Genomic DNA, 24,367 nt, shown 5'->3' on the forward strand with positions numbered 1-24,367 from the left:
GTCCTGTCAATGGTTTTATTATGTCTCTCCATTCTAGAGCTGCTGATGTGTTGTTCTTGCCGTGCAGCCAGCATTGCTGCAGGCACAGAGATTCCTCCACGCTGATTCATGGAGTGCTGCTCCATCGCACCGGAACCGCAGCCCACCGCCTGGCAGCGAGGATGAGGAAAAACCCTCCAGAACTGCGCAGGCAGAGCAGAAAAGCCAGACTTCATTTCCCCTCTTTTGTTGTTCCCAAGGTGTTGCAACCTATTCTTTTCCTCTTTTGCATATTGTAACCAGAGCTGCTTGCAGCCAGCTGGGATTGCACAACTCTGGGGTGATGCAGGTGGCCACAGCTGCGGGCTCCCATGAGGGGCAGCTCCACTGCTGGCCCCATCTGTAGGGACCCCAAACCCTTTGAAGCAGATCCTGCTGTGGATCTGGGGGAGCGGTGAGCACTGGGGACCGTTGGTCCTGCAGCATGGGCTTTGCCAGCCCTGGTTTTCCCACCTCTTCTCCCCATTTTTGAGGCTGTTTCTCCATTTTCAAGCCCTCCGTTGTGCTGCTCACCTCTCCCTGAGCAAAGCAAACGCTCAGCAAGGCAGGGAAATGCTTTTCCCTTTAATCTCTCACTTATCAAAATGTCCGGTGCTGCTGATAGGAGGAGCTGGGAGAGCTTTCCCAGCTTCAGTGGAGAGCAGGACAGGGGCAGGGAGCACCAAGGGGACCCAGCTTTGGGATGCTCCTATGGAGCCGATGCTCCTATGGAGCCCTATGCCATTCCATTGCATCCTCCTCTAGTTTGCTCCTGGCCTTGCTAACGAATGATAACCTAACGAGCAAGGGAGGCCCCTGGCCAACATCCCAGCGAGGAGGGCAGGAGTGCTGTGCACAACATGTGCCTGCAAACATCCCCTGCACTGGTGTCTATATGGAGATGTGGTGGAAGGCAGAGGTTTGCAGTGTGGGGCTGTGCTCTGAACGGGGAGTGCGAAAGGGAATGGTGGCCACAGTGGTTTCCCAGCATGTGCATGGGTGTGTGGCTCACCTGGAGGTTCTGCTCTGTATCTTAACTCCCCACGGCTGACACACCTATGTTTCCATGCACGAGTGTTGATAAAGCTCTCTGTGCTTGGATGGCTGTGGGGTTGAGTGCTGGGTCCTGGTTGGGAACTCTGGAGCCCATCTGGGGACCTGCAGTGCTGCATACTTTGTGGGCACAGCCCCTGGCTGCTCGGAACGCTGCAGCTCTGTGACACTTGGAGGGATGCTCCCCACTGAGTGCAGTGCTGTGCACTGATGGGAGCAGGGAGAAGATGCTCAGAGCAGTGCAGGGGGGTCCTGGAGCTGCAGTGAGCTGGGGGCACTGAGAGGACTCTTCTCCCCACACCACCTGTGCCACGTCCCCACCTCACAGCAATGCCCCCCATCCTTCCCACCACCATCTCTCCCTGCCACGTGTTCCCAACCCAGCTGTTTTTCCCAAAACAGAGGAGGAAGGCTCACCTCGGGTGGCAGCAGCCCTAATCTGGGGGCAGTGTTTTCCATAGGATAAGATAACATTAAGGCTCTGACCGCCTTTCCATGGGATTTTATTTCCCTCTCTCCTCCCGGCGCACACCTGTGCTTATCGGTGAGCAGGAGGGGTGCGGAGTCCCTGGGTGCCATGGGACGCATGGGGGGCTGGGGGGGGGAATGACAGTAAAATCATGAGGGCTTGGGGCACGGCATGGGGTTTGGGGCATGGGAGTTTGGTTTTGCACATGCAGGAGAACTGCCTGAGCTGTGCTGCGTTCTTTACGTGTTCGAAGTGACCATAAATACCAGCTCGGGGTCTGTCTCGGTCAGAACGGCTTTTTCCTGCTTTTGCCGGTGCAGGCAACCCAGACCCAGAGCACTGCGTGTTCCCACTGTGCTCCACACAGCAGCGATGTGGGGTGGAGAAGGGGCCACATCCCTGTGCTGATCCTTGACAATTTTGGCGTGCAGGTTGGAGCAGTGGGTCCTGATCTGGGGGCTCAGAGCATCCCTGCTCCCCCTGAAATGCCACGGGATGCTGCGTGCCACCATAGCGCACCCAATGGGTCTCTGTGCTCCGGAAGAGCCTTCTGCTCTCACCTTGCACATCTGTGCAACCAGGGTGGGTGTTTGGATGGAAAGGGGTTAACGGGGGTTTGCCCCACTCCCCTATGGGGTCCCGCATGGGGCTGAGCCTGGCACCAAGCTGCACCCCTCAAGGGTTAACCCCACTCGGGCTGTTCAAACACCTCCAGCTGAGGTAAGCACGCAGCCTGTTTGTTCAGGTAAATAAGGAAGGAATTGGATATAATGGGCCAAGGAGGCATTTGCTGAGTCCCCGTCGCACACCTCCTCCATCCCTCAGCCACCTCTCCCTGTGCCCCATCCGTGTCCCCACCCCATACGGTGCCCACTGGCAGCCCATGTTTCGGACCCTGTGAGCCGGGTGGGTGCTGTGGGGCACCGTCCCCATTGAGGCACTGCACCTGGGGCCATGCCCACCCCAGGCACTGAGCCGAGCATTGCGGGGTCAGCTCTTCCCACCCACTGCTGGGACCGATGCTGCTGCTGAGCCCCTTTAAGGTAAGAGCCATACAACCATCCCTATGGACCCTCCTGCCATCCCCTATAGGTTGGTGCTGGTTGGGATGGGGGTGGGGTTGTCTGCTGTGCTCATTTCATCCCTTGCTCTCAGGTCAGCTGGGGGCACAGCCATCCCCTGCTGTGAGTTCCAGGTGCTCTTTGGGGCGTTATCACCCAAAATCAAATGTGGTTTGCAAGACCCCAACCTACTCTACGGAGATGGTGTGATTTGGGTTCACCATGAGAGTGCTGAGCTGCTGGGTCCCGTAATGAAGATGCTGTGTCCTTGGGGGCATCTGGGTACCCTGTCACCGGAGCAGCACCTTCTTAGGGCCGCTATGTTTCTCTGGATTTCTGTTGTGTTTTTTCCCCGAGTGCTCGAGGCACGTTGGCTCCAGGTTGGATTTTTATGGTTCTGCTCGGTTAGTGAAACACAAACACCGCTCAGCTGCCAAATCCCCCACAATACGGCCGTTCTCGCGGGCAGGGAACTGCCTGCTATAAATAGGGGCTCCCTGGCCCTGCATGGGGAACACCAAGCTCTGCTGCTCACCTGGGGGACGCCGAGCACTGAGGCTTTGCTCAGGACACCATTGGGTTGTGCCCGTTCCCACCCCACTGCTGTTAGCGCATGGCTGGGGCAGCCTGACCTGGGGTTTGGGACGCACAGCCCAGCTGTCAGCCCCCATGCAGGTAATGGGGGGGGGGTCAGGGGGGTGACAAAAGACTGGGGGCAGCTTTGGGACCCCTGGATGGGCTGCATCCCTCCTGTGCATTGGGTTTGTCCCGTTGTGGGGCTGCAACCCTGTAGTGAGACCCTGATCTGTCGCATTTCTGTATCTGCCGCATGTCCCCAGCCTGGCTATGGGGTGGGTCTCAGGGCATTGTCGTGTGGGGTTTGGGGACTCTCACGTTGTGTGCTGTCTACTGCTGGAATAAACTGGGGACAAATCCCAAATCCCTGATAGAAACAGGTTTGGGGGCAGAAAGGACTTTGCTGGGTCTCCATCCTCTCCAAGCTGTCGCCTTGGGATTGGAGGGTAAAAGGGTGTCCTGGTGGCAGTAGGGATGTGTGGGGTGGATCTGGGTCATAGCACGGCTCCATCGCAGGGCCGGGGTTGGGGGGGGGCACACAGCCCAGCCCTGCTCCCCTCACTGCCTGGGGGGGTGGTTGGGAAGCACCTGTGGATTCAGGACCGTCCCTGGTTCCCCACGCCTGGCACAACCTGTTCCACAGCGGCTTAGGAGTAATTAACGGCCCCATTGTTCGAGGGTCGGGGGAGGGGGGGGATTTTTTATTTATGTTTAATTTCCCTTATTTCAAAGGCCGATCCCTGTGGAGGTGTCACTATGCACAGCCGGGCAGTGCTTGCCAGCATTGCTCCGGGGCATTTCGATGTCCTCATCGCTCCCAGCTCCATTCCCCAGATAGGGCTGACACCGGGCACGGCTGGGCCGTACCTCATGGTGATACACCTCCAGTTTTCTAGGGAAAAGCAACAAGGGAGAAGGAAGGGGGAAAAAAGGCACCCGAAGCTGCGAGCAAACAGTTCCCACCCAGGGAAGGCAAACAGCGGCCCCCGCCCTGCGAGTACAACGTGGTGCTTGGGTGGCTGCACTGGGGCCACGTTCCCAAACGTCCCAATCCTCCTTGTGCCCATCTGGAGGGCTGGCAGGGGAGGGGGAGGGCAGAGCATTGGGGATCCCTCCTGTTGTGTTGCTGGAGCCGTGCAGCTGTCGCCGCGTCCCTTTGTGCTGCAGCAGCGTGGGGCTGCATGGAAGGCGGATCTGCTAAAGCTCTTCTTTTCATCCACAGCAGATAAAGGGGAGGTTTGGGAGCGGGTGCCATCGCCCAGGGAAACTGCTGGGAGAGGGGGGGAGGCAGCCCCTTTTTGCTTCTCCTCCTCGTCATCGCTGCCTTCACTCAGTGCTGTGGTGCCAGGTCGCATACAACCATGGGGCTGTGCCACCCCTGACAGCAGGACGTGGCTGGTGCTCGTGGTTGGTGCCCAGTAGGGCCGTTCCAATGCTGTGTGAGCACCGTGCTGGGAGCAAATCTACTCCCAGACTGAGCGGTGCTGTGCAGCTCAGTGCTGCCCCTTCCTCCTCGTCCCCATCCCCTTGCAGAGCACCAGTTCCCTGGATCCCTCTCCTGGAGCTCTCTCAGTGGATGGAGCCATTCCATGGGGTTGTCACATGAGGCTCATCCTCCTGAGCCCTCAGTGGATGGGGACGGACAGATTGGGAGCAGCTTTTATTGCAATAGAGCGAAGGGAAAGTTGTGTTCCAGGGGTGGCCAAAGCCATTTGGCCCAGGGGAGCCATCCCTGGTGCCACCGCTGCTGGGACGCGCTCAGCTGATGCTCTCCATGCACATCGCTGTGCTGCAGGGTTTAGGCATCCCACGTCCCACATGTAGGGGCTTTGGGGGCTCAGCCTCACCCAGGACACCCCTGTGCCCCATACCCAGACTCCATCTCCCACCCCAAAACCGGGACCATCCCCATCACAACCCTAAGCCAACATTCCTCCAAAGGCTCCCTGGGCGCTGTGCTTCTCTTTGTAGGATTTTCCCCCTCTAACAGGCTTAGCGCTGCTTTGTGCCTGAGCCTCTCCTCCCCCCCCCACCCCAGGTCTGAGCACTGGAAGCATGGGCAGCTCCAGCCCCCCCAGCACCCCTTTCTGCCTGCACTACTTCGACATGCTCTACTCGGAGGACGTCGCATGGGCTGCCAAAGGGATGGGGGAGACCTCCCAGAGTGGCGTCCCGGGGGGGCGAGGGGAGGTGAAGAAGGAGCCGGAGCAGTGCCCCATCATCGACAGCCAAGGTTTGGGGCTGGGGGGCGATGGGGAGCTGCAGGGGGAGCTGCCCTTGGAGGAGCACTCGCTGGAGCAGATGCAGAGCATGGTGGTGGGCGAAGTGCTGAAGGACATTGAGACGGCGTGCAAGCTGCTCAACATTGCTGCAGGTGGGTGCATGCAGATCCCTCCCCCCCCAAAAAAAGAAACCTATAAAATGTCCCCAAACCCATCTGATCACCCCAGACCCCCAAAAATGGCCCCAAAGCCTTTAAAATATTCCAAAAACTGCAGAACTGCCCCAAAGTGCCCTGTGTGCTCTGATACCCCCAAAAGACCCTGAGCCACACAGAACGCCCCCAAACCCCTTTAATGCCTCCAGAAGACCCAACCACACTCTGAGATACCCAAACTGCTGTAAGCAGCCCCCCAAATCCAAAAATCTGCCAGGACACCCCAAATGCCCTAAAACACCTAAATGTGCTCTGAAACAGAATGCCCTAAATGCTCCGAAACCATTCTGATAACCTAAGGCTACCCCAAAAGTGCCCAACCTACCCCCAAACCTCCTGCAACGCTCCTTAAATGCCCCCCCAAAAGCCCCTCAAAATGAGGAGAAAGGACTCGCTCATCCTCCCCAGTCTTGGCCCCACGGGGGTGGAGACCTCAGGGTACTCCCGGCCCTATGGGGTGACGCTGCTCTCACTGCCCCCAACCCCAGACCCCGCAGACTGGAGCCCTGGCAACGTGCAGAAGTGGATCTTATGGACGGAGCATCAGTACCGACTGCCACAGCTCGGGAAGTCCTTCCAGGAGCTGTCAGGGAAGGAGCTGTGCGCCATGTCGGAGGAGCAGTTCTGCCAACGCTCACCTGTCTGCGGCGACGTCCTCCATGCGCACCTCGACATCTGGAAGTCGGGTACGTGCGGGGCCGGGGGGAGCGCAGAGCTGCAGGGTGGGCTCCCTCTGACCGCCCGCTCCCCAATTTCCAGCTGCGTGGATGAAGGAAAAAGCTGCCCCGGGGGATGTGAGATACTGCGGTGAGTTCTGCGTGGCTTTGCTGGGGTTCTGACCCTCGTTTCAGCCCCGGATGCAAGCATGGGATACGGGGGGGCTTCGTGCATCCCTGTGAGGCAGCTGAGGGTTGGACTCCGCTGTTCTCCCTGCTGCCTCCGGCCCCAACCCCAGGGCTCATCCCCCATCCCACCCCACACCTCCCTGTGCAGGGAGTGACAGCGGATGGGCGGACAGCGAGGTGGACTCATCCTGCGCCGGGCAGCCCATCCACCTCTGGCAATTCCTGAAGGAGCTGCTGCTGAAACCCCACAACTACGGACGCTTCATCCGTTGGCTCAACAAGGAGAAAGGTGGGTGGGCGCTCCTGGGGTCACGGGAAGGGTCCGTAGGGGGGTCACCCCAAACTTCCCATCCCCACTCCCCCCACATAGGGATCTTCAAGATCGAGGACTCGGCGCAGGTGGCGCGACTGTGGGGCATCCGGAAGAACCGCCCAGCCATGAACTACGACAAACTGAGCCGCTCCATCCGGCAGTACTACAAAAAGGGCATCATCCGCAAACCCGACATCTCGCAGCGCCTCGTCTACCAGTTTGTGCACCCGCTCTGAGGGACTGAGCCTCGGGGGCGTGGGGGACTCTCACTGCCCTCCCCGACCTCATCATCGTCTTCCAGTGCTTTAGGACTGTGGTTGGGGTCATCCCTGTGGACGTAGGGACCCTTCTGTCCCCAGAGCCCGTACTTGGAGTGCGGATGAGCTCAGAGAGCATGGCTTTGTGCCCAGCTCCAGGGCCAGGACAATGCATGGAGTGGATTTAGGGGCTGGAAGCTGCAAAGAGGGATATGGAGATGATAGACAATGTGTTGAGGGCTGAGGGGGGCTGCCTGCAGTCTTGGGATTGATGGTGAGAGCGTGCTCAGGGTCACCGGGGTTGCAGCTGGAGACCTGCTGTCCCCATACACTGCCCTCCCTTCTCTGCAGCTCTGGGCATCACCAGGACATGCCCCCCCATAGGAGACCCCAATAACTCTATGGCATCACCTGCCCCAGCACAGGGAGCACTGGGACTGCACTCCATCCAGCAGCACCCTGAACTTGTGCCACCACTGGGCTGGGATTTCGGGTCGTTTCCTCTTCTTGCCAGCAAACCCTTGAGCTGCAACAGAGCTGCTCTGGATGAACCCCCAGAACAGCTCTTGGATGTTGGGGATGGGGCCATCCAAACATGGGGTGAAGTGGTGGGACTCCACTCCATCCTGGGCATGGGATGGGGATGGAGGAGAGGGAACAAACCTGGGCTCACGGCACAAATGAAGACAATGGCCCTGGCTATGGGTTGTGCACTGTGGGGCCAGGCGTGTTGGCTTCACCCTATGGGGGGAGCATAAGGGATGGGGAGGTGGGAGGGAGCTGGGGCTGCCCCCAACCATCCACCCCCATCTATGGGTTCACACCACACAGAGACACGAGGCCCTGGAATAGATGCATCCCCATCCCTCTGCAAATATGGGGGGTTCCACCTCAAATCCCACCTCATGGCTGAGGCTGTGCGCTTTGCACAGGGAGTGACTGCACAGCGTGGGACCTCAGCTCCCTCAGCAGCCCCCATTGAGCCAAACCCCAGCCCTGGGCATGGGGACCCCCAGAATCCCCCAGCCCTCATCCTCAGCACAGTGCTCTCTGCTGGGTTTGGGATTCCCCTTCACCTGCCCTGTTCCTTAGGGAAAGAGACACAGCTCTGCCATTCCCCTCTGGACACAGAACTGGGGATGGTGGGAACTGCACATTTCACAAAGCTCTGAGCTACCTGGCGATGTCCACCTTGTACATTACAAAAGTTATTTGTTTCATTTTCTTCATGGTTTTGCCTGGCGGTGAGTTGTGCTTCAGGTTCAGGTGGAGAGGCCAGAAGGGAGACCTGAATCCCTGTGAAAAAGAATGATTCGTGCTCATGTTTCTGCCTGTACCTCCACTGAACTGCCCGTGTCCTGCCGCTGCTCTCCATGGGCACCGGGGCAGCGCTGCGGGGTCAGCCCCAAACCCTGCTGCGTACATAAGGGAAAATCACTTTCCTCCCCCCCCCCCAATTCCTCCACTCCCACTGCTCACAGCTGCTGCTGTTTCCCAGGGCTGGTGACAGGGGCTGGTGACCCACATGTTGCACCTCCCGTGGGTTTGGGGTTTGCGGGAAGTCTCTGCACACAGTGCCAGCACCCCAAGGCTTTCCCACCTCCCAGTATAGCTCAGGATCCCATTGCCTTCACTGGGAACGCTCTCCACCTGGTTTATTTCAGATCCCCCTGAGGGCTTTGCAAGGCTTTGCCCCATGGCTTGGCCCATCCCACAGGGTGTGCTCCCCTTCCCACAGCCCCCAGCACGACCCACAGCTCCCTGTGCCATTTCCCAGCTGACCCCATAAGCAGCGAGCCCCGTTCCTGCAGCACCCAGTGCCCCATCCTGGGGTTGCAGAGGGCACTGTGGGTGGGGGGATGTGGGGATTTTGGCACTCACCCCACAGCAGGGTCCATAACCCCAGGGGCGGAGTCAGGTCTGCACACACAACCCTGAACCCAGACCCGGAGGATGCGCACAGAGGTCGGTTATTTTCGCTTGCTGCTTTAGTTGTTGTATCCACGGTCATTACAATCACAATATATATATATTATATATATACTTCTTAAATTACACAATCAATGTACAAAAACCGGGGTGCATTGCTGAGACGGGCGGTCGGGGTTTTTTTATCAGACTTTTTGTGTGTTTTTTTGTTTTTTTTTTTCCCATTCGTGTGCTGGGCAGGAGGGGCACAGTGCCCACATGCTGCCTTCGGAGGAGCGCTGCGTCCCTGGAACCAAACAATTCGCAAAGCCAAAGGAGGGTGGGAGGGCGTGGGAAAGAAAGAAATGGTGATGAGCTATAGGGAAGTGCATGGGGCAGCGAGGAGGGGTGGGGTGTGGGGGCTGTGCGGGAGCACCCATGGGTGCTGGGGGGCTGTGCTCTATGCAGAGTGCAGGTGAAGGAATGGAGCGAGCGCGGCTGCAGTTTCTCTCCCCCTGCAGGACTTCTGGAAGGGGTCAGGGGAGACCATCCCAGCAGCACCCAGAGGGTCCCCACTCTCTCCCAGTTTGGCTGCGTGGGGCTGTGGTGGGGTCCTTGGCCAAGAAGCGACATTTTGGGATGTGCTTCACCCTAACAGAGCACCCAGGGCACAGCTCTGGGCGGAGAGGAGGAGGAGGAAGATGGAGAGGTGCCACCACGCTCTGTGGTGGGGCTGCTCCTCTTCCGTCTGATGGGGACAGGTGGCTGTGGGGCAGGAGGGGACATCTGTGCCCTTCCTTTTGGGATGGAGGAGGAATTGGAGCAGAGAACACGAAAACATTATAAAATAAAAGGTGCAAAACCCTATTGCCTCTCTTTTTCTTTTCAGAGAGGGGCGAATCAGGTTGGTCCCAGGAGATCAGCGCCGTGCGTTTCGGAACAGTTCCAGCCAATCAGAAGGCGGCTCATGAGTTCAGTATCTTTAAAAACCAACCAAGGAGGAGCTGTCGCTGGTTGGGCTTTAAGATCTTGAGGTATCAGATTTTCGCTGGGAAAAATCAGCTAGCGCGGGACGGACGGCGTCGTCTTTCGCTTCACATTATCTTAGAAGAAGAAAAAAGCGACTATGCAAAATACTCTTCGGAGACAACTCTTAAAAAAATAAAAGCTCGGTCGGAAAATATGTCTGAATCTCTAAGAGGGAGGAGTGACGGAGCAGACGGAGCGATGGCGGTGGGCTGGTGGAGAATGGAGACAACGGAGGGCGGGTTGATCTGCAGACGGTGACGAGGAGCACAGCACAAGACTTAGATTGCCTCCACGTAGTTGGCGGGGTACAGCCCCAGCTGCCCGTTGTCCAAGCGCCCTTTGCACCATCCCTGCTCGTCTTCTTCACCCAGCTTGGTTAGCTCGTCCCCTGGAGGAGAAGGGAGGAAGGGAGAGCTTGCTGTCGGAGCATCCTCTGGGGTGTGGGGTTCATGCTGAGTGAGGTTTGCGGGGCAGGAATGCTAAGAGTGTCCCATGACTCCTCCTGTGCCCCATCCCTCCCATCCCACCCAGTGTCGTGCCTTCCCCTCTCAGTGTGACGGGCTGAAGGTTGGACTTGGTGAACTTGGAGGGCTCTTCCAACCTTAATGATTCTCTCTGCCAACGAGCTGGGATAACTCTGACACGATTTAGTGGATTTTCCACCCAAAAGGGGAATCACGCATGGGACATCCCATCACCTGCTTTGAAGCTGAGCTCGTCCTGCTCTTGCCCATCGTAGTCGTACAGCGCCCGCACCCTCACGCCTTTCCCTGCCGAGTCCTCATCAAAGGGGTTGGTTCCACCATTGGCCTCGCTGGCATTGAAGGAGTTGCTGCCCTCATCGTCGGACCACTCGGCGCTGTAGGTCTGCCCGCGGTCGTGGCTGCTGACGCTGGGGTGAGAGGGAGAGGGGATTTGGGATGGGCAGGTGCCCCGATCCGGGGGGCTTCCCAAGCTGCAGCAAGCAGGACCCCAGCTAACAGCACTGCCCATGGGAGGATGGAGCAGGTCTGCCGCCAAGGACATCTCACCCGCCCCCAAAGTGACAGCAGGAGTGTTTGCACAGGCAAATCCCATGCGTTCCCCAGTGCTAGCAGTGGGCTGCAGCACCCCGATGGCACTCACCTCCCGCGCTCTCCTGCTGACGCCCCGCTCTCGCCTGTGCTGCTGGCATTGGTCAGAGTCACCCCTTCACCCTTCTTCATCTTCTCCTTGCGCGTTATCGTGTGCGTCAGGTCCGGGTTCCACTCCTGGAGGCACAAAGCATGAAGCTCTCAGCACTCAGCCACTGGGACGTGGGTCCCAATCGTGGGGGGGCTGAGCCTCACCTCAAACTGGGGCCAGTTCATGGGCATGCCAGGGCCACTGGTGCTGCGGAACCACCGGAGATCCTCCTGAGCATCTGAGAGGCGGATGGTCTGCTCCAGCTCCCGGTAGACATTGGCGTAGCTGTGGGAAGAGGTGAGGGTTGGGTTGCCATGGAGGTGGACCCACAGGATGGGAGTGGGATGGTGGGATGGGGAGGTTCGGGTTGGATGTTAGGAAAAATTTCTTTGTGGAAAGAGTGGTGATGCAGTGGCACAGCTGCCCTGGAGTCACCGTCCCCAGAGATGGACCATGGAGATGTGGCACTGGAGGACGTGGTTAGAAGGCATAATAGGGGTAGGTTGGTGATCTTGGTTGTCTTTTCCAGCCTGAATGATTCTATGATTCTATTCTATGATGACCATTTTGTGCCACCCCCAGGAGGCACTGGGGAACACCGCTCTGGTACCCCTCAGTGACCATCATGTTGATCAGAGAGCCCACTCCCTTGTACTGCAGGGGATGGGAAGCACCTGGTCCTTCAGGGCAGCACAAGGAGACCTCACTTGGGTGCCATCTGCCCAGAGAGCAGGGAGAGCACCTACCTGCTGCTCTCAGCCAGGTTCAGGTGCCTCTTGATATCCAGGAGCACCTCCTTGAGGAAGTTGAGCCTCTTCTCCTCGAACTGCTGGCACTGCTCAAAGACCTGCTCCATGCTCTCCATGTACTGTGGGGTGCACTTGTTCAGCTCATCCAGAACCTTCTCGTACTTCTCCTGAGTCTGCAGGGTACATCAGGCGCCTGGTTACACATTGAGCCCCCAACCCCCCACAGAGCCAGGCTGACCCTTGGGTCTCCATGCTGGGGAGCCCTTCTTGAGCTAAGAGCCTCCATAGGGAAAAATGAGGATGCAGGAGAGATCTTGCCCCAGTGAGAAGGTAAAATCTGCTCTGCTCACACTCACTAATGCCTGTAACCTTTTTGTACACATAACCAGAGACAGGGAAATGGGAATAAATGGGGATGAGAAGTGGTGGTGTCCATTTCCACTACCCTGTGCTGCATGAGCCCGCAGCAGGGGCAGCAGAGGAGCTGCACCATAGCGCTGATGGCTCGCACCTTTTGCACATCCTGCTTGCACTTTTCCACTTTGTCTTGGAGCTTCTTCTGCTGCTCAGGGGTGTTGGACTGGTCTGCTTTGCTGTTGGCTTCCCGGGTCATTGCCAGCTTCTCCTCCTTGCAGGCCAGGTGGTAGGCTTTCTTGGCTGTCTCCAGCTATGGGGAGAAGAGAGGATGGATGTGGGATTAACAGGGACACCAGAGCACCAGGAACAGCTCCTACCCTGCCCCTCTGCCTGCAGAAATGTGATAGCCAGCTTGGACCTCCAGCTGGGGTTGGGACAAGGCATGGCCGTGCCGTGCTTCTCCTCTCACCTCCTTGAGCTTCTTGGCCCAGGGCTTCTGCGCTTTCCGGAAGCCATCCTCAGCCTCCTTGGCCTCCTTGAAGCCCCCCATGATCTGCTTGTGGTAGGCGTCCTTCTGCCAGTTCTTCACCTTCTCAAAGTCATCATTCAGCAGGCTGTTCTTCACCTCCTGGTGCAGCTCGCTCACCTTGTCCGCCTCCGTCATGATGGCACCCCATGCCCTCTCCAGGCTGCCATACTGGGGGCCTGGGGTGTAGGGGATGGGTGAGCACCCCCACGCAGCTCAGACCCCCCCCATGGCATCCAGGTGTCCCAATACCTTTCTCAATGAGCTGCCTCCACCTCTTGGACCAGTCAGTGAGCTGCTGGGCGTAGGACTTCTCGATCTTGGCCCTCTCGTGCACACAGTTCATGAGGTCATTGCAGAGCCGGTGTCCATCATCAATCCGCTTCACCGTGCGCTTGTAGTTCCCCACCTGGGTTGGGGACATCGATGGGGACGGGAGCAGGGATGGGGATGGGGACAGGGACAGGGATAGATGGGGATAGAGCCATGACCATGGATGCCATGGTGGGATGCACGGATGGAGCTTTTGCTCCGGGTCTTAAGGCCACCTCCTTTTGGCCCACTCTGACTGTAAGTGCTGGTAGGGCAGGACCTCCTGCAGCCCCACCAGGACCCCCCCAGCCACCGCAGCATGGACCCCAGCGCTGGGCTGGCTTCAGAAGGCAAGGGTGCAGTGCCAGGTGGTGACAGCAAACCAGGACACCGCAGGGACAGGGTTTGGCAAGGGCTCACCTCCCAGAAGCTGTCGGTCGTCTCCTCGGCGGCTGCTGCCGACTCGTCGTAGGAACCCGACATGGCTCCTGGCACAGCCTCGGCCGTCAGTGCGGGCGCTCAGGGGCTCTCGGGCAAGCAGCAGCCTCATGCACTGGGGAGAGCAGAGGGGTCAGGGTGGGCAGCAGGGACCCCATTCCCATCCCTGTCACCATCAGAATTCCCATCCCCATCGTCTTCATCCCCATCTCCTGCAGTGCTGCAGGGTGAGCATCCAGCTGCAGGGGTTGGGGATGGGGACAGTGCCCTTTCTGTCTCCCTTCCTGTGTTCCCCATATCCCTCCCTACGGTGCCATCCAAAATCCAAACCCTCTGCAGGCAGCCAAGCCCTTCTCGAGCCCCAGGATTTCTTATGCAACGTCTGGTCAGGCAGAGCTGCCGCAGAGCCACCAAAACCCTAAAGCTGCTCTGCTGGGGTGGAGAAACGCAGGGAGAAACGCGGGGAGCAACTCGGGGAGCCCTTACCCAGGGGGGGCCCTGGCCCAGCAGCTGCGCATCCTCAGGGGGCTGTGGAGTGGGGGGAGCACAGCCCGGAGAAATTCTCGTCCTGATATTCCAGCCTAATCCGTCCTGATCTACAGAAAAACGGCATCCCCGGAGCATCACGTGGGGGCTGCTGCATGGCTTAACCCTTCGCTGCTCCGTGCGGAGCTGCATGTGGGGCTGGGGGATGTGGGGATGGGGCTGGTGATGGGCATCGCATGGGGACCTGGGGATGGGGTTGGTGGATGGGCATTTCACAGGGATGGTGAGGGGACCGTGAACATCACGGTGACAATGGGACACTGCTCCCCACGGGATGTGCTGTGCTTGCCCTGAGTGGCATCTGCCACCAGCACGGGGACAACACAGCCACAAACCACACAGAAGTGCTGGGGTGGGGGGATACAGATGTGATCCCCGTGCACGATTGCAGCCAGGGAGGTTGGAGATGCAACGGGAGACCCAGACACCTGAGCCACATCCCACACCCGGGATAGGGCGATGGCACGGGGTGCACCTTTGGGAAGCAGGGTGCAGGGTTCCCTCTTGCTCCATCTGTGCGCGCATCGGGCCCCATTGGGATGGGGCATGGAGGAATGAGCGCTGAAACGGTTACTGGTGCGCCACGGCCAGGCTCGCTGTGCTGGAACTAACAGGGCCTCGCAGGGATTTAGTGATATAACCAAGAAACCCACCAATCCCTGCCCGTCCTCCCCAGCCAGTTAAAAATAAACGCGTGGCTGTCCCTTGCTCCGCCGCAGAGATGCAGATGGATGGGGAGCGCGGCGGTGCGGGGCGCAGCCAGCACTGTCCCCGTGCAGCCCCTGGCGTGCAGCACCCACCCACGTGCACGGGGCACCTACATCACAGCCCCCACCTCCCTGCACACCCGCAGCGTGCCCCGAGGTGTTGGGATTTGTTCACACCTTGGCTTTGGCTCTGAGTTTCGTTGCGGATGCAGTACAAAGGCACCCTCAGGGGAACAGCCCAAGGCAATGCTGGGGATGCTGGGGAGGGTCCCATGGGCATGGAGCCCCCAGGCCATGGGGTGCTGCAAGGCTTTGCTGCAGCTCAGCGTTCGGTGCTGTTATTTGGGTTCGAGCTGCAGCTTTGGGGTTTTTTTTGGATCTGCATCTCTTTCCAGCAAATGCTGCTGCCTTGTTGCTGCTCTCCTGCCATGCACCCGGACATGCAAACATGCATGCAAGCAGACACGCATGCACATGTGTGTGTGCCCTCCGTGCAGCCAGACCTGTGTTTGATGCCCACCACCCAGGGCAGCAGCACAGCCCCCACCATCCCCTCCGCTGCAGCCCATCGCTTTGCATTGAGGCGGCTGGTGGTGATGCCCGGCGGCTGAGCGTGGTGTGGGCGAGCTGCCAGCCCCAGCTGGGTGCTGTCACTCAGAAACCCTGAGCAGAGGGGCTCTGCTTCACTGCCCTGAACCACCCCAAAGCCACCAGAGGGTTTTGCAAGCTGCAGCAGTAAAGTTTGTCTGAGCTCATGCCCCTGCAGATGCTGGTGTGTCCTTGGGTTGCTCCCACAGCCTCAGGTCCCCCTGCACCTCTCCATCTTCCCCAGCAGACTGCTCAGTGCAGAGTCATCTCTTGAGACACAGCTCCTGCTGCTACAATGGGTCCCTGTCTCTGTGCAGGTACTGGGGGCCGGGATGCAGGTGCTGACCCCATGCAGGCAGGAGGTGCTGCAATGCAGAGGGCTGGCACTGCTGATGCTGCGGGCACAGGACCTGGGAACCCCCACAGCTGCACAAGCGGGTGCTGCTTAAACCAGGCTGCACCCCCCATGCTGGAAATGGGGACAGAGAGGGTGGTATCAAACAATCACATTCACCATTAGGGGGTTTGCTGCAGCCACTGAGCAGAGCAGCAGATGGGGATGCACTGTTTTGCCTTTGCTGCAGCATCACCTCTGAGCCTGTAGGCCACGAAGCGGTGCCCCGCATTATGCAGCAGGTTGGGGTGCGATGGCAGCTGTCTGCACGTGTCCCCATCCTGCTACCTGCACGTGGGGCCGGGAGGGGCTGCAAAGCTTCCCAGTTTGGGAAGGTTTTTTTTCTGCAGAGAGCCCTTTGCCACAGCAGGACTGCAGCAGATGCACTGCAAGGAGGGGAGCAGAGCGTGGATGGAACTCATGTCCCTGTCCTCATTCTTCCCCAAGGTTTGGGTTTGTGACAAAGCAGGAGACAGATCTGAGCCCTGCTGTGGGGCTGAGAGTGATGCCATTCCAGGATTAGCCTTGGTGCCAAAACCTCCTGCAGAGCATCCCAGCCCCAGTGCAGCCCCAGTCCCTCAGTGCTGCCCGAGGACCTCATCTGCAGGAGCACGTGAGCAGGGCAGGATGCAATCTGCTGCGTGCTGTTCTCTTGTAGCTCCTTGGTGGCTCCCAGCAGGGCCATCAGTACAGCAGAGAATCCTGGCAATTCAAAATGAGCCAATTGTCTGAGCTAGTTTTATTGCAATTAAACGCAGAGTCCTGGCTTGTCAAAAAACACCTTCTGAGGAGCTGTAATGCGAAATAGGTGCTGCATTTTGCTTTCCTTCTGCAAGCACATGAGGCCAAGGGTGCGTATAGGGCTTTACTGGGAGGGATTCAGGCTGCATTTCAGCAGCCCCAGTTTGCGTGCTTGGCTGCAGGAAGCTGATTTCCTCACCTCTATTGCTGCTAATTGCAGAGCACTGGTTGCCCCAATATTACCGTGATGCAATGCCATATGAAAACCACTCCAGCTGAAGACAAATGGACTCAGAGCAGCAGTTCCAAGAGCAGGGTCCAACCTCATGCACACCCACTGCACCAAGGAGCAGTATCCCAGCACGGGTATGAGCACCTCATGCTGCTCCTGCCGTGGCAAAGCACGGTGGATGAGATACCCCAGCACAACGGCAGGTCCATGTGCAAAGCCAGCATGCTCTCCAAGATGCTTTACTGGAAGGGAAATGAAACGCTGCTGGCTGCCCTCCCGATGCCCCAGAACCAGAACTGGGGCTCTCTGCGTGCTCATGGCACAGGGAGCGAGATGCAGTTTTCTGCCCCACAAAAGAGCAGAATCCCCGTGGGATAGGGGAGATAGGATGGGGGGAGTGGGAAGTCGTGATGGTGAGATAATGGTGACAGTGGCTTGGGGAGATGTGGGGACCTGGCTAGGCGCCTGGGGTCTCCCCTGAACCCTAGTGGGTCCCTATGGGGCTCAGAGAGTTCTGGGCAGTGGGTGCTGCTGATTCCCACTGGCAGCTGGAGCTGAGCAGAGCCCCAGGCTCAGGGCTGAGCAGCGTGGGGAGGCGTGAGCGATCCAGGGAAGGCCTGGCTGTGTGTCCACCCCAACCAATTATCAAACTGAATTAAAGCCTGAAGGAAAGTGAGCCTGGGTCTTCCCAAGCCATAGGCTCAGATTCAGAACAGCTCACTGCAGGGCTGTGTCCCGTTTCCCCCAGCAAAACCACTGTAGCTGGGATGGGAGCCCTGGGGCAAACAGCCCAACCCTGCCCAGGTGTGGGGCTCAGGGGGCCCTCGTACACAGGGTGCTTCTCTGTGGGGTTTCAGACACGGCAGTGCTGTGGGGCTGGTTTGGGGATAATGCACACAGTGGCAGCACATCCTTGGGGCGATGCATGGGTAATGATGGGAAACTTCTGAGAGGTGCTCTGTGCAGGATGTGCCCGTGGCAGTGCCTTGCCCAGTCCAGGGGGAGCAGGGATAGGTTGGGGGGTCCAGTGAGCAGATCTGCAGCTTCCTCCAGACTGGAACATTTGCAAAGGAGGTTCATTGGTCCAGGAATGCTACAAGAGCCCCATGTCCCATATGACGACAGCAGGGTGCCCATCTGGCTGGGATGGGGCTGCGTGCTGTCAGTGCTGCCACATTGCGGTACCAGGGCGACGCTTTTTGCTCCAAGACCTGGCAGCAATCAGCTTGACATTTTGTGTGCTCTGCAGAAATATTCCTCCTCCTCTTCCCAGCGTTATCTCCCTCAGGATGCAGGACACCCATCAAAGTCTTCTAAGGGATTTTACAAGCCTCGCTCAGATTTCTGGAAATATGCATGGCATTTGCAGATAACACAAGTGTTTCTCTCCGGGGGAGCTTGCAGCCAGCACAGGTACAGCGGATGTGCCAAGAATGTGGATAGACACCAGCAGGGTGCAGAGATCTGGAGCAGGATTGTCAGCCCCATAATGTGCTCAGGCCTGGGGAAGGGAAACTGCTCTGAGCCTCAGCTGCTGGGGTTCCAACTCGCCTTGCAGCTCTGCAGCTCTTCTCAGTCTGCCTTCTTAGCTTGCTGCTGTAAACAAGGATGCTCTGACTCTTGAGTAGGGATTTTTGCAGTCCCAGGAGTGGGGTTTAGATGGAAATCCAAATATGTGTTTTGCAATTAAGCTGAGAAGTGCTGGAGGATGTGGGGGTGCTTCCATATTAGGAAGGGGGGAGGCAGAGCACTGTGTGCTTGGGGGGGGCCATCCCCTGCCCCTCGGTGAGCCCAGAGCTGGCAGTGACGGGAGGGGAATGGGGCTGCCATGGGGCTGCCATGGGGCTGCCATGGGGCCGCCAGGTGCCTGGGGTTTGGCTGTCAGTGGTGGAGGAAGAGACCTGGGGTGGGGGTGGGGGGCTCAGTGAGAGGGTAGGAAACAGGGAGAAGCTGGGGAGAAGACAACAAAAGGAGGGGTTCAGCAACAGGGTGAGGCGTTCATCTGGGCAAGGAGGCAGTGATGGTGGGGATAACACAAGTCCTCTCCCCTCCAGACCATTGGAGCAGCCAGGGAAACTGAGGCGTACTGTGGTAGCGCAGCAGGGTCACAGCCCCAGCACCCTCACGGACACGCAGGGGGACTGAAGGTCACGTTGCATCCCCCCAGCTCACAGAAAGGATTGGGTACACCATACCCTGCCCTGGGGGGTGAACATAAACCGGTTCCTCGCAACACCCCCCCTGCACCCTCTCATGCACACAAGGCACCCCAAGCATCCCGCAGCCCCATCCCCGGGGGCGGACCTGGCTGTCCCCTGTCCCTCCCCAGGCTCCCTGCAGTGAAGCACCGCAGGGGCTGCCGCTTACCTGGGCTGGGCTGTAGGGGCCGCAGTGGGGCTCGGGGGGGCTCGGTGGGACGGGCGCGCTGCGTTGCGCTGCGCTCAGCACCAGCCGGGCAGCAGCACCGTGCACGGCCGCGGGAGCGCGCCCAGCCTGCAGCCTCCTGTCGTCAAGGCAACCGGGGATGGAGCCGATGCTTAAAAGGTTGCAAAAACCATCCAGGGAAGATGTGGACCCCCCCCAACATGTACATGTCTTGGCATCGGGTTTCTTAGGTACCAGGAAGGGCAGGTGTTTGCTGTGCCTTGTGTGCACACCTGGGGTTATTGGGTGCTCAGCACCCACTTGTCACAGAGCAGTGCAGGGTGATGTGCTCCAGCACTGGTCCTGGGGCTCAGCGGGTGCTGGGCTGTGGAAGGTGGCACACGGCAGTAAGGTGTGCACAGGTGTCCGCCCCCATTGATGCTGCAGGGCTCCAGCAGGCTGGGAACGGGTTCTTATCACCCTTCAGCTGTGCTGCAGCGTGGCTCTGGGGAAGCTGAGCAGGGCAGCCTTGTCCTTGGGATCCTTGGGATCCTCGTGCATTAGGTGCAGGGCAGCAGGACAGGATGGAACAGAGCTCTCTCTCCACTCCTCTCCCTGGCGCAGTGGGAAGGGTTTCATGGCTGAGCTCTTGTAGAAACAAACACCCCAAAACACCTTTGGAGAGGCATCTGGTGCTGCCTCCCTGCCAAATGTGCCAGCTGGGAAGGAGCTGGTGCAAGAGCTAAGTAAAAGCATGGGATGGGGCTGGGGAAGGGGCAAAGCAGCTGCACCCCACAAGCTGCTGCACACCATAAGCTGCTGCTCGAAGGCCATGGAACCAAGCAGTGCCCATCTGCTGCCTCCTCCCAAACCCCAGGGCTTGTGCCTGGGCATTTATCCCGGGGTGCCACATCTGTGAGCCCTATGGGGAGCAGCAGCCTGGGTACCGACAGGCTCTCCCGCTCTCCATTGCCTGCATTTTCCCCCAGCTTGGGGTGATGTCAGGGAAATTCAAAGCTGGCAGGAGACGAGAGGCTTGGGCTGAGTAACTGAAGCCGCCCACAGGAGCTGCAGTAATGAGGCTGTCTGGTTGTCGGGCTGCAGCTGCCCGGATCAGGTTGCCCACAGAATGCAACCTGCTCCCATGAGTCTCAGCCCGGCTCAGCTTTCCCCTAATGAGCGCCTTCCATTCCTTAATGAAGCTTGGTGGGGCTCTGTGTGCCATCTGAGCACGTCTTCCCACCTCTTAGCAGGCCAGAAAGGCCCTGAAATATTTCTCCTGCGCTGGCAGCAGGAGAAAAGGCAATGCAAGACCCAGGTGAAATAATGCTGCCCCAACACGGAACAGGAGTGGGCTCAGGCTTCTGCAGCATCGTGTGGTCTTTGCTCTTTGCCATTTCAGGGTGCTGAACTACTGGGTGCTGTGGGTTAAACATGCAGTGGTGCTCTGACACCTGCTTTTGGGCAACACTGTCATCTTTGTGTGCAATGAGCTGGCAGTTCTCAGCACAGGTTGTAACCCGGGGCTGTCTCAGCTGCCCTCAGCCTCGGCAGCATCTGGGCACAGGGGAGCAAACGCTCTTGGCATTACACACTGGGAAGTGACAAATACTCCTAGGAGATGATGGGGAGCATCTCAGTGGTGGGGGTTCCAGTGCCCAGCCCATTGTCACCTGTGATGCGTGGAGCCCTGCCTCCATGGTGCAGAGCAGTGAGTGCCAGCTGGCTCCTGTGGCAAAAACACGGCCATGACAAACCTTCCCCCAGTGTGCACCATCCAGCGGTCACTATTTCCTGCCATAACTCATTTCCCCCTCAATAAAATGAGTTTCCCCGTGGGAAGCAGCGGCCAATATTGGCAGGAAATTAGCCTTGATTTATATGGCTACTTGGCACTCTGAAATTAAGATTCTTCGAGCACCGCTGTGAACTGAGAAGCAAATCATCCCCGACTGCACTGCTGATGGCTGCCAGCATCCTGCCCATGCAGCCCAGGGCGAGGGGGGTCCCTCTGGATCAGTGATGCTCTGCAGCAAGTGCTGCATTTTGGGCTGGGCTGGGCAGAAATGCCACGTGCTGCCAGCACTGTCACCCTGCAGGGCACGAGTGCTGATCTTTGCATGGTGATGGGGGGGATTTTTCGGCACGGCATCCTCCCATCTGCCTTGCAGGCAAGGAAAGGAAGATGTATCCCCCAAATTACCACAGAACCTCTGGGTACAGAGCTCTGTGCTGAGCTGGTTGGTGCTGGGAGCAGTGGGAGAACCCCCGACACATCGGGTCCCCGTCCCTTCCCTGCCCTCCTGTTTCTGTTTCCCACTGGGTGTCGGGGGGAGAAGGGGCAGAAGCTGGTGTGGGTGCCCCTGTGCTCGTGCCCTGCCTCAGCCACAGATGTGCTGCAGGTCCCAGGAACCCTCTCATTTGCTGGGAGAATGCAAACGCAAGGCTATTTTGCATCTCTAATTAGCATCGGAGGATAATTGGCCCCTCTGCAGCAATTATGCAGAAAGCGAGCCATTGTGGAGAGCCCCTGACATGGAGCAGGTGCTGCCAGCAACCCAGCTCTCACCACAACAATCCCCTTTTTGTCTGCCCATACCCAGCCCGAAGGCATCCTGTGAGCCCCTTCCGGGGCAGGGGCTGAGACATAAAGGCTCCATTTTTCCTGGGAAAATGCCTCTGCACAGAGTCTGCCGTGGGCAGCAGCCAGGAGGAGCTCGTCCCTATTGCCCACAGCCATGGCAAGGTCGGGGTCGCTGCCTCCTTCCCCCCTGTGCCGTGCCCCATGGGGAAGTGCTTTCTCCAAGGCTCCTTTGCTAAAACACCTCAGGATCCTCTGTTTGCCTTCGTGGTGTTGCACAAACACAGCCCTGCTAGCTGCCCCACCGGGGACAAAGTCTGTCCGTGGGGCAGAGCTGAACGTGAGGTTTCTACAGCCGCCCAGGCTGCCTTTCCTCAATCCCTTTAGTTAAACCCATCCCACACAGCCGGGTGGTGCCTTTGGGCCCATAGCATGGCACTGTGGGAAGAGGCAGCAATGGCCAAGAGGGGCAGGAGGGGATGGGGACACCGCTGCAAGCACCTCAAGCACCTGGGGATGGGCTGAGTGCTGTCACCAGTGGCAGGCCTGGCCGATAGATTCCCCTTTGCAGTGTTAATCTCCTTCCCAAGCCTCTCCTCTCCCTTTTCCAGCTCTTGTCCCTGAGCTGAGGATGCGTGGGGACACAGCACAGCCTCATCATCAGCGGTGCCACCAGTATCCTGCCTAACCAGAACTGCCCCTGCAACATGGGGTTATTTTCTGCTTGTTAGCCCCCAGATGTGCGCTGCCACCCAGCTGCAGGAGCCAGATTTCGGTGTAAGGTCACCGTGCCCCAGAGCTCGGGGACAACCTGTGGTGGCTGTGCTGCAGGAACCGCCGTGTCCCAAACATGTGATCTGCGGCAGTGCAGCACCCAGCGGGGCTGAGAGCTGCGGGAGCAGCTCGTGGAGGCTGCAGGAGGAGTGCAGCTCTAATCCGTTTAGCAAAGCGCTTGCTTTGCTGTTTGTGAGGCAGGAGTAAGAATGGCAGAGAGGAGATGTGTGCAGTGCAGTGGGATGAGCAGGACAAGGGCAGCAATCCTGATCAGGGCGTGGGGCCAGGAGATGCGTTTCTCCCATGCAGCCATTGCTGCATCCCTGGGTCTGCCCCATGAGGTTCGGTTTTCCCCCTCCTTGTCCTATTGGTGACCTATCCTTATTCTTCTAAAGGAGCCAAAATGAGGGGATAAAATGGTGGCAAAGCCCCAAGGTGCCACCGGCTGCTCCGTGCACCCCTGCACCCCTGCAGCCACATCTCACAGCCTCTCATAGCCAGGGGTAGCTGTGGGTTGTGGGGGTTGAGCATTGCCCACACTGCCCTCGGGAGCCCATGGCTCATCCTAAGCCTCCTCGCAGAGCTCCCTGCCAGCCGCTTGGTGCCATGGTGCTGGGTGAGGAGGGGGTGCCAGCAGAGCCTGCATTCCTTTGAACCCAGGGCTGAGGGCAGGATCCTGAATTTCTCACCAGGCAAGTAAGAGGATGCCAAGCGCATAGCAAGGAGGCAGAGGAAAGACGAGCACAATCATTCCGTTTGCTCAGCGCTGACAGCCCTGACAATTGCAGGCTGTTCAGGATGGCTTTTTGGCTCCCAGCCCTCTTTTATGCATTGTGGGCAGCCGGAGGGACTCCGTTCCTGGTGCGGGATGGTCTGCGGGCTCTCCGTGGAGCAGCACCGTGGTGCCAGCCCCCAGCTGCCAGAGCCAGTGTGGCCCTGGGGCACCCCTGGGGCCAGCAGCCCCCTACGGCCCCCCAGCGGTCCCTCAGGAGCCCTTGGGTGCCAGCAGGGCTGTGCGGGCTGTTATTGAGCTGATGCAGCTTTTGCATAACGCATAGAGTGGGGGCGAGCCACAAGATGCCACAGAACCTCTGCTGCCCCCCATGAGACCCTTACTGCTATTTCCCACCTGACAGCAGCCCGCTGAGCCCAGGCACAAGATAGAAACCGATCTTCAACCCTACAGAAGTTTGGAAATGGCTTAAACCAGGCAGCAGTGAGCTGCTACACCAAAATCTCACTTCCCAGGTCTGGGGGCATTGCAGAGCTGACACCTCCCTCAGGGCGCACAGGAACATGCCGAGCCCAAGCATCCCATCCACTCAGCAGGGCCACCGCCGTCCCCATCGCCCACCGCCCACTGGAAGCCCCTCATTGCCAACCTCCAGGAGCCACAACACGCCGCGTGTCGGTACCTTGGGCGAATGGCTGCAGGGCCCATGGGAGGGCGCGGGGAGGCCGCTGGGGTGCGGAGGCTGGGCGGCAGTGGGGGTGGCCGGGGTGCTGGCAGGGAACCCAGAGGCTCCGTCTCGCTCGGGCTGGCTCTGCACATTGGGAGGAAGGTCACGGCAGATGGGGAGGAGGGGGTAAAGATCAGCACGGAGATTACAGAGGCATTTTTAGCCAGCCAATCGCCACCCCGGCTCGGCATAATGACTCCTTCGCAGCACAAGGTGAAAACGTTACCGCAGGAGCGGCAAAGAATAAGCTTGGGTGGCTGCGGGGGGGTCCTCAGCCTCCCTGCACACTTTGCTGTAAGCTGCCACCTCTCCACGTTCTCTCCTTCCCCTTCATCCTATGGCTCACAGCCCCCGTTCCCCTCTCCCTGCGCCTGCCAGACCTGAGGTTGGGCTGGGAGCTGCCCCCCAGTCTGATCAAGAGATTCACCTATGAGAGCCTGCACCCATCTCCCCTGGGCTGCTGAGACC

General features: G+C 58.8%; 2 protein-coding genes across 4 annotated transcripts; one reads left to right on the top strand and one right to left on the bottom strand.

The window, feature by feature from the left end:
• The first annotated feature begins 2,299 nt into the window (after nucleotides 1–2,299).
• SPDEF (SAM pointed domain containing ETS transcription factor) lies at nucleotides 2,300–8,249 on the top strand. Of its 2 annotated transcripts, none has more exons than XM_010724340.4 (6): nucleotides 2,300–2,583; nucleotides 5,216–5,551; nucleotides 6,103–6,300; nucleotides 6,374–6,421; nucleotides 6,608–6,748; nucleotides 6,830–8,249. In XM_010724340.4, the coding sequence occupies exons 2-6, from the start codon at nucleotides 5,233–5,235 to the stop codon at nucleotides 7,006–7,008; spliced, it is 885 nt and encodes a 294-aa protein (XP_010722642.2). In that variant the 5' UTR covers nucleotides 2,300–2,583; nucleotides 5,216–5,232; the 3' UTR covers nucleotides 7,009–8,249. The 2 variants fall into 2 exon arrangements, with proteins under 2 accessions (XP_010722642.2, XP_085066709.1); XM_085210583.1 differs by lacking the exon at nucleotides 2,300–2,583 and adding an exon at nucleotides 2,718–3,276.
• Nucleotides 8,250–8,999: 750 nt separating this feature from the next.
• Nucleotides 9,000–24,012, bottom strand: PACSIN1 (protein kinase C and casein kinase substrate in neurons 1). 2 transcript variants are annotated; one of them, XM_085210584.1, is made up of 10 exons: nucleotides 23,855–24,012; nucleotides 13,495–13,627; nucleotides 13,015–13,171; nucleotides 12,706–12,941; nucleotides 12,391–12,546; nucleotides 11,877–12,052; nucleotides 11,295–11,415; nucleotides 11,092–11,216; nucleotides 10,665–10,858; nucleotides 9,000–10,354 (listed from the first exon to the last, which is right to left on the bottom strand). In XM_085210584.1, the coding sequence occupies exons 2-10, from the start codon at nucleotides 13,555–13,557 to the stop codon at nucleotides 10,245–10,247; spliced, it is 1,338 nt and encodes a 445-aa protein (XP_085066710.1). In that variant the 5' UTR covers nucleotides 13,558–13,627; nucleotides 23,855–24,012; the 3' UTR covers nucleotides 9,000–10,244. The 2 variants fall into 2 exon arrangements, with proteins under 2 accessions (XP_085066710.1, XP_010722643.1); XM_010724341.4 differs by lacking the exon at nucleotides 23,855–24,012 and adding an exon at nucleotides 13,999–16,095.
• Nucleotides 24,013–24,367: the final 355 nt, after the last annotated feature.

This window comes from Meleagris gallopavo, chromosome 28 (assembly GCF_905368555.1).
Source record: "Meleagris gallopavo chromosome 28, MGAL_WU_HG_1.1, whole genome shotgun sequence".
Taxonomy (NCBI): domain Eukaryota; kingdom Metazoa; phylum Chordata; class Aves; order Galliformes; family Phasianidae; genus Meleagris; species Meleagris gallopavo.

Excerpts from the sequence above, each read along its gene's own strand:
- SPDEF (XM_085210583.1), top strand. The coding sequence starts at position 2,853 with ATGAAGATGCTGTGTCCTTGGGGGCATCTGGGTACCCTGTCACCGGAG. Across the intron at positions 5,552-6,102 it reads GCTGCTCAACATTGCTGCAG|ACCCCGCAGACTGGAGCCCT; the intron begins GTGGGTGCATGC and ends CCCCAACCCCAG. Across the intron at positions 6,301-6,373 it reads CCTCGACATCTGGAAGTCGG|CTGCGTGGATGAAGGAAAAA; the intron begins GTACGTGCGGGG and ends CCCAATTTCCAG.
- PACSIN1 (XM_085210584.1), bottom strand. The coding sequence starts at position 13,557 with ATGTCGGGTTCCTACGACGAGTCGGCAGCAGCCGCCGAGGAGACGACC. Across the intron at positions 12,547-12,705 it reads GGGCCAAGAAGCTCAAGGAG|CTGGAGACAGCCAAGAAAGC; the intron begins GTGAGAGGAGAA and ends TTCTCCCCATAG. Across the intron at positions 12,053-12,390 it reads GCAAGCAGGATGTGCAAAAG|ACTCAGGAGAAGTACGAGAA; the intron begins GTGCGAGCCATC and ends TGTACCCTGCAG.